This window comes from Papaver somniferum, chromosome 4, assembly GCF_003573695.1.
Source record: "Papaver somniferum cultivar HN1 chromosome 4, ASM357369v1, whole genome shotgun sequence".
In the NCBI taxonomy this organism is placed as follows: Eukaryota; Viridiplantae; Streptophyta; class Magnoliopsida; order Ranunculales; family Papaveraceae; genus Papaver; species Papaver somniferum.
In genome coordinates this window covers 54,477,640-54,485,267 of record NC_039361.1, presented here as the reverse complement: position 1 = coordinate 54,485,267, position 7,628 = coordinate 54,477,640, and the positions used below count along the sequence as shown (strand labels likewise).

Genomic DNA, 7,628 nt, shown 5'->3' with positions numbered 1-7,628 from the left:
CCCGTTTTAAGTTTAGTGCCTGATTGAAATATTTGTTCAATAATAAGTGGGATTTGCTCAAGATGTTGTGGGGTTGGTGTAACGAGACTCTGAATCTCGGAGTCGGATATTCGTTTCATAAAATCGAAATGCCTAAAACCGTTAAGCCTTCCCTCACCACAAAAACATTCAAATTCGAAATAAACACGGAAGCATTAGACAAGAGCAAATAAAAATCTGAAAGTACTTCATTTGGAGCTTTCCTTTGAGATATTTTGAATTGTAAGGTTATGGTTATTGCATATATCAATCTTATCTTTACACCACCAAAATCAACTTGCATTGTCCTGCATTCCGTTTCTCTGCCTGAACCAAAGTAAGGTAGCCTCAATCTAAACAAGATACTGATGGCTGCCACGACTTCAACTACTTCACTGACTACTCTCCACAAAAATGCTCATAAAACGAATTGTTATTCTTCACCAAATGCACTAGCATTCAAACGGAATCAACTGAACTTTACACATCGATTCAAGTCCACCATTATATCATCTAGTGCAACAAAATATGACGAGTTTATCCTCGATGAAGAAGTCGAGAAGATTAAAAGGCTTCAAAATGGATCCGACGTTCGTGGAGTTGCCGTTGAAGGTGAGAAAGGTCGAACAGTTGATCTCACTCCGCCAGCTGTAGAGGCGATTGCCCAGAGTTTTGGCGAGTGGGTTATCAATGGTATGAAGACGGAACAAGGATACGTTAAGGAGATAGTTAAGGTTTCTCTTGGTCGGGATCCTCGAATATCCGGAGCTTCGCTGAGCGTTGCCGTGTTTTCCGGTCTAAAACGTGCTGGTTGTTCTGCTTATGACATGGGACTTGCTACTACTCCAGCTTGTTTTATGAGTACATTGCTTCTTCCATTTGATTATGATGCTTCAATTATGGTACGCTAGTAACAGTTGGTAGTTAATATAGTTATCAGTTATAGTTAGTACTAAACTTTTTGTTGTTCAACTGCCAATAATTATAGTGGAACACTGGAACTCAAGTTGTGTTAACCGGTTCTGGCCTCCAACGGTTCCCGCTTTAATACTAAAACTGGAATCACCATATCAGAATTTCTTAACTTCGAAATTGAAACGGTTAGTGCATTAGAATTTTGTATAACATGGCATATTGAATTGCGTTTGGTTCAGATGACAGCATCTCACTTGCCCTACACTAGAAATGGGCTGAAATTTTTTACTCCGAATGGCGGGCTGCGCTCAACCGAGGTAGAGGAGATTTGTGGCAATGCCGCACGTATATATGCAAATAGGCTGGCAAAAGTTTCAACCTCTGTGAACATGCCAGCTACAACTAAGGTAGATTTCATGAGCAGTTATGCGAAGCATTTACGGGACATAATCAGAGAAAGGGTGAATCATCCGGACCATTTTGAAACCCCGCTTAAAGGGTTTAAGGTATGTCAGTCCGTATTTCTTGCACTTATTTTTTTTTTTGCTTGGTCCAATTGGGCTCATATACAAGTTGATTCAAAACTATATATTGCAGATAATTGTGAATCCTGGGAATGGTTCAGGAGGTTTTTTTACATGGGATGTTTTAGACAAACTTGGAGCAGATACATTTGGGTCTTTGAACCTTGAACCAGATGGAATGTTCCCTAATCATATCCCTAATCCTGAAGATAAAGTTGCCATGTCCTTGACTAGGAACGCAGTATTAGAACAATCAGCCGATTTAGGTATCGTGTTTGACACCGATGTTGATCGAAGTGGTGTCGTCGACAATTTAGGGAATGCCATAAATGGTGATCGACTTATAGCTCTCATGTCGGCCATTGTTTTGAATGAACATCCAGGTACATATGCACAAATTTTAATAGTGCAGTAAGTAGGTCCTATGTTGTGTCAGGCGCTAGGCGAGGCACCAAGCCCTTCGCCTCGCCTGGCCCCTTAGGCGCCCAGAAAAATAAAAATAAAAAATTGTTCAGATCTTTGCGCCTTGGGCGTTTTTCTTTTATCTAGACGCCTTGGCGAGCGCCTAGCTCGCCTTTCACATCATAGAGTAAGTGTACTATTATACTCTCAAATTTAACCCCGCTGCATCACTGTTTATAGGTACCAATATTGTTACGGATGCTCGTACAAGTATGGCTCTCACACAGTTCATAACCAAAAGAGGTGGTCATCATTGTCTCTACCGTGTCGGCTATAGAAATGTTATCGACAAAGGGATTCAGTTAAATAAAGATGGTATTGAAACTCATCTCATGATGGAAACATCTGGTCACGGAGCTCTCAAGGAGAACCATTTCCTTGATGACGGTGCATACATGGTAGTGAAGATCATAATCGAAATGGTAAGAATGAAGCTTGCAGGATCAGATAACGAAGGGATCGGTGGTTTGATCAAGGAATTCGAAGATCCAGCGGATTCAGCAGAGCTAAGAATAAATATAACTTGTGAGCCTAGATTTGCAAAACAACGAGGCGTTCAAGCGATCGAGGCATTCAGAAATTACATTGAGGTATATGTTCACACACGCGTAATTACTTTTGCTATGCTTCGACTAATGCCGGTTATTAACATGCTAGATTTTTGGTTCCTCTAGGATGGGCGGCTAGAAGGATGGGAGTTAGACTCGTGTGGAGATTGTTGGGTAAGTGAAGGTTGCCTTGTCGACTCGAATGACGAACCAGCTGCTATTGATGCAAACATGTACAGGTACGAGCATTCGGTAAATTGATGTGAACACATAAAAAGAAGATCAAATTCCTTTTCTGAGTGCATCTAGCTCAGCTAAAATACATGCAAAATTTTACGTTTGGTGTGCGATACAGGGCAAAAGTTTCAGACGATGAACATGGACAACATGGGTGGATACACGTTAGACAGAGCATTCACAATCCAAACATTGCTGTAAATATTCAGTCATCTATTCCTGGAGGTTGTCAAACCATAGCAAAAGCTTTATTAGAAAAGTAAGCTAATGGCTCAATACTTTTTTTTTTTTTTTTTTTAAAAAAGAAAAAAAAACTTCAAAAGTAAAAAATGTTAAATTTTGTTAGCTTCTGTTGCAGGTTCCTCTTGGTGAGTGATATGGATGAGGGGCTTGACATCAGTCAAATTGTTAAGTTTGCAGAAAACGGACGCATTGGTTGATAAGAGGGGGAAAGAACGGCAATTAATATGAAACTTCTTGCGTCACTGTTATTATAAATACATCAAAAAGTATAGAATCCAAAAAAGTTTGAGTATGATTGTTTGTCACCATTGCCCTCAATAATTGCTAAAAAAAACGATAGAAAAGAAAGAAAGAAAAATCGTTCTGGTCATTGAAATGTTTGTTAATTATTGGTAAGTAGCTTTGGCTATTCGGCCACCGAAGAGTAGATTGTAATGTGTGGCTCTAAGTTGCTACCTTATTATTTAAGACAATTATAGAATTGTGGTTTGGTGGATAGAATCATAGGTTATCACGAGAGAGGCCTGTTTCATTTTAAAGCCAATGAGAAACCTATAGTGAATAGTATACTAAAGTAGAAACCAACGACTACTGTATATTAAAAGTCAGCTGGTTTTTGGTAGGCTCGAACTTCTTGGCCGGCTTTCAAAAAAGATATACAAAAAAGACCCTTTAGACCCCATTTTCTTCTTTCATTCCTACAAAAAAAAAAAAAAAAAAAAAAAAAGATGCAAGGAACGCGATTTTAATGTTAAGGAAATCAATTGTGTAGAATCGTGCAAAGTTAGAGAGACTTAAGGAGCGTGATTGTAACTGAATTATTTGGAGGATGGATTTGGTCTCAACTACATTCCAGTCTTATGTCCAACAATATGCTAATGTTTATAGCGGCTTAATACAGTTTGGTGTTCAAATCTATACGAGGTCCCGTTTTTTTTATTTTTTACAGTTGTGGTTTCCTCGTTAACAAAACTTTTGGTGTCTTGTGTTTTTCCCTTTCCGCATTATATTAGTTATATTTATCTTTATAATTGGATTTACGCAAGTAGTACATATTCAATCTTAGTAGGTACATACATACAATCATAATCGATTTCGAGACTTGTTTCTTGTAAAATTCATATCATGAAAGATAGATAACAAGTTTTATTACTTGGCAAAATTCCGATTGGATTATTTGGATACGACTAGATTGATCTTGGATATTGATTTTTGGGATCGTCCAAGTACTCTTTTTAGCAATCAGGTTATACACATATTGTCAAGGATCATTAAGTTGGTCCACTTGCAATTGTATTAGGTTTTGTCAATACAGTTTGCCGAACGAAAAATTTGGTGTTGTACTTGGTACCCTCTCCTTTTCATAGAGGTATTATCGTCTTGATTTGGAAACCAATTGTTTTACAGAGCTTTAATCGAGGACCCATCTCTTACTTCACATATGTAATGTTGTTTAACGATATAAAAGCCATGCTAAATACTCTGCCACACCCCAAGAAGACTTCTTTTTGGGAATATCTTTAGCGAGAGGATCTTTATATCTAAAGTGTCTTGTTTTCAGGATCTTAAACCACTCTGCTGGAGGTTCATTTAACACTTTCCAGGCTAGTTTTGTAAGCATAGTCATATTGAACTTCTTTGTATCTTTAAAACCGAGGACACCATATCTCTTTGGTTTGTAGGAACATGCTCTAGGAAAGTATCTTCTTTTTCTTTTTAGTATCGAAAGTATCTTTTTTGTATCTGGTTTATCTTACCATGAGTTTTATCGGGTAATAAAAACATATTCATTTGGTATTGAACAGTAGTGATAAGAGAAGCTTGAATTTGGGTTGATCTTCCTGCCTGATTGATAAGTTTTCTTTGGCATGCTTTGACTGCATTTGCCTTTGCTTCTAAGAACGATGAGACTTGATAACCATCTTCAATATCATAAAAGTTTTTTTGATCCGTTTCTCACGTACTATGTTATTCTTTTTTGGAGGAATGTGAATTGCCTCTCCGATACCAAATTCTAGAATGTTTTCTCTTGGGTCATTAACTTCTCCAATGATTTGCACATGTTTAGCCTTTTCATCACATTCTTATTTTACATGATTTTCTGTAAGACAAGCAGGACATAGTTTCCTTGGTTGCTTTTGAAAACATATATAGTAATTTAGTGAGTAACTTCGGTTGCATTTTCAATCAGAAGACTTGTTTGAGCAAGGGCTATGGGAAAAAGTGTGTTAACACTCTATCCCTTTCAAAATGGATGAGTGACTATTCGATAGACTATAAATTCAATCATGGGATAGTTCAATTATCAAACTGAGGGGACCTGTAACAATTTAAATATATAAACAAAAATCAAGAGAAGTAGTTAAGCAAGACCCAAAGCAATTTAAATATATAAAAATCACAAAAATTTAGTCGAGTGGGACCCAAAATAAGTAAAAAAATATATATAAAAAACCTAAAGTTTGTTTTGGACGGCTAACAAAGTGTCGTCCAATAATTTTTGGGAAAAAAATTTCCCAAAAGGCAAACAAAGTGTTGTTTGGATTCTATTCATTCTATACGACAAACTATTTGTCGTATAGTGGAGACTTTCGACCACTCTTTCACTTGAACGAGTAGTCGATTGAATTTTTGGGTGAGAAGGTTCCTCTACCATGGTACGATCAAATTTGATAAAGTCTTTCATATTTAATGGGACTCTCAGGCCGCATAGCCCTTGCTCTAAGCATTAGGTTTATTCACATTAAATTCAATAAGAGCACTTATAACATGATTCCCATCTTCAGGCTCAACCTTTAATACCTTCCCCATGATGCTAGCTATTTGATTGACAACTTCAGCATTAAGGAACTCTGGGCATTTTCTTAATGCCTGTCCAATATTGTTGAATGTCTGAAGTCCACCTTGTGAAGATCCATTATTGGGTTACACTCCTTCATGACTTTGAGACAACCTTCTACGTATTGGAATATTCAGAAAATTTTTGCCAAGTTTTCTTTGATTTAAACTTTCTTCAATTGGTGTTAAACTATTCAGGTGGTTATCCTCTTTCTTTCGATATTAAAGCTTGCATTTTTGGGGACGATAGATTATTTGCTTGTTGATCGAACTCATATCTGCAACCTTTGGAGACCGGGACCTATGTATTTATACAATAAGAGTTTTAATCGATTATCCAGGATTTTTGAAATGATTTTGTATGTCATATTGCTAAGACTTATAGGTTTAAAATCTCTCGGGGTTTGTGGAGTTATAGATTTTGGTATAAGGGTAATGAAAGAGTGGTTGAACTCATGGTTCATGATCCATGTTCTGAAAAAATCTTGTATATAATCTGTTAAAGCTGGTCTTATAATTTCCCAATTGTCCTTAAAGAAACCGGGTTGGAAACCATCTGGACCAGGAGCACCCCAAGGATTCATGTTAGAGAGAGTTAACCAAATTTCTTCTTTTGAGGGGATTTGGGTTAGAGAGAAGTTTTTGGAATCTGAAATGCAGGGTTTAATGATTGTTCATGATCCCTGTTCTTGGCTTGGTTCTGCTTTCTATTTATTTTTTTCACAATGCCGAGTCGTCCTAGTAGTTCATATAGCAGTTATTGATATTTTATTCTTATTCGTTGTGATGATGTTCCATATTCAAAAAGCGGAGATTCACGAAGAAGTCTTGTTGTTTACCATTGAGTGGTATTATTGGACTGATCCTTTTGTGGGAAATGTTCTTTATTTTAGACAATGAAACCATTCCATTACTACCAAATTGTTCAACTTGAATCACTAGGAAGCCCTAGCTTTTTTGTTGTTATGGGACATTCTTGTTTCAAGGTTCATCGGGTGGAATCCTATTTTCACTTATTTCAATTGCATTTCGATATGCTAGAGGCATATTATGCAACTAGGAGGCACTTCTTGAGATATGCTACTTTAAGCTCAACTATATTACTAAGGCCTTAGAAGCCCTTTCCTTCTCATCTTCCCGGGAGGGGTTCGGAGCCCATGCTTCCAAGTTGTATGCTTGTCCTCCCCAGCTTGGAAGAATGCCCCCCACTTTTAAGTTTTTATATAGTAAAAAAAAACTCACTAAGGTAGTCCAATCCCAATGGAATAAGTATGCTCTTGCTCAGTATGTTACGTAAAAAGGAAAAAGAAGAATTCCTTTCGCATTCATATATGACCTCAGCAGCTTCCTCAATAGTGCAAGCATGGAATAAATCCCTAATCAGGACCGTGTCCCGAAGCATCGATGTATTTCAAAAGATGAACCAACATCGACACAGGGTATAACTAGAGTCGCTACGACGGTGCTCTATGAAGTCTCCTCGAGCTAAGTTGAAGCGGGATCAAGGTGCTCCGACGAGAAAAGTTAGTGATCCATCACGTGTCCAAGACCTTTACCTGCATATTCGCTTTGAGAACCTGATGACCAAGTGAGATGCCTTTCAGTGAAATTTTGAGTGATGGGTAAAGGACCCTTTACATGGTGGATGGGCGAGCGAGTCGACTGAACATCTCAGCCATTGGTGGGAACGTTGTCTAACATACCTTTTTTTATTGAATTTGTAAACCTCCTAAAAATGAGCTTTCAGTTTCAGATCGGTCATTTTCCCTACTAAATCAACTGTTGAGATGGTGTTGTCGGTATATCCCGCAGCTGGTGTTTGTTAGCTCTTGTTGATTCCAGT

General features: G+C 37.7%; 1 protein-coding gene across 1 annotated transcript; it reads left to right on the top strand.

Annotated features, from left to right (window-relative positions):
- Positions 1-296: 296 nt before the first annotated feature.
- On the top strand, positions 297-3,323 carry LOC113275538 (phosphomannomutase/phosphoglucomutase-like). The gene is made up of 7 exons (XM_026525066.1): positions 297-920; positions 1,173-1,439; positions 1,531-1,840; positions 2,100-2,509; positions 2,594-2,706; positions 2,823-2,963; positions 3,063-3,323. The coding sequence occupies exons 1-7, from the start codon at positions 387-389 to the stop codon at positions 3,142-3,144; spliced, it is 1,857 nt and encodes a 618-aa protein (XP_026380851.1). The 5' UTR covers positions 297-386; the 3' UTR covers positions 3,145-3,323.
- The last annotated feature ends 4,305 nt before the right edge of the window (positions 3,324-7,628 follow it).

Coding starts and splice junctions, on each gene's coding strand:
- LOC113275538 (XM_026525066.1), top strand. CDS start 387: ATGGCTGCCACGACTTCAACTACTTCACTGACTACTCTCCACAAAAAT. Junction 921..1,172: donor ATTATGATGCTTCAATTATG/GTACGCTAGTAA, acceptor CGTTTGGTTCAG/ATGACAGCATCTCACTTGCC. Junction 1,440..1,530: donor CCCCGCTTAAAGGGTTTAAG/GTATGTCAGTCC, acceptor TATATATTGCAG/ATAATTGTGAATCCTGGGAA.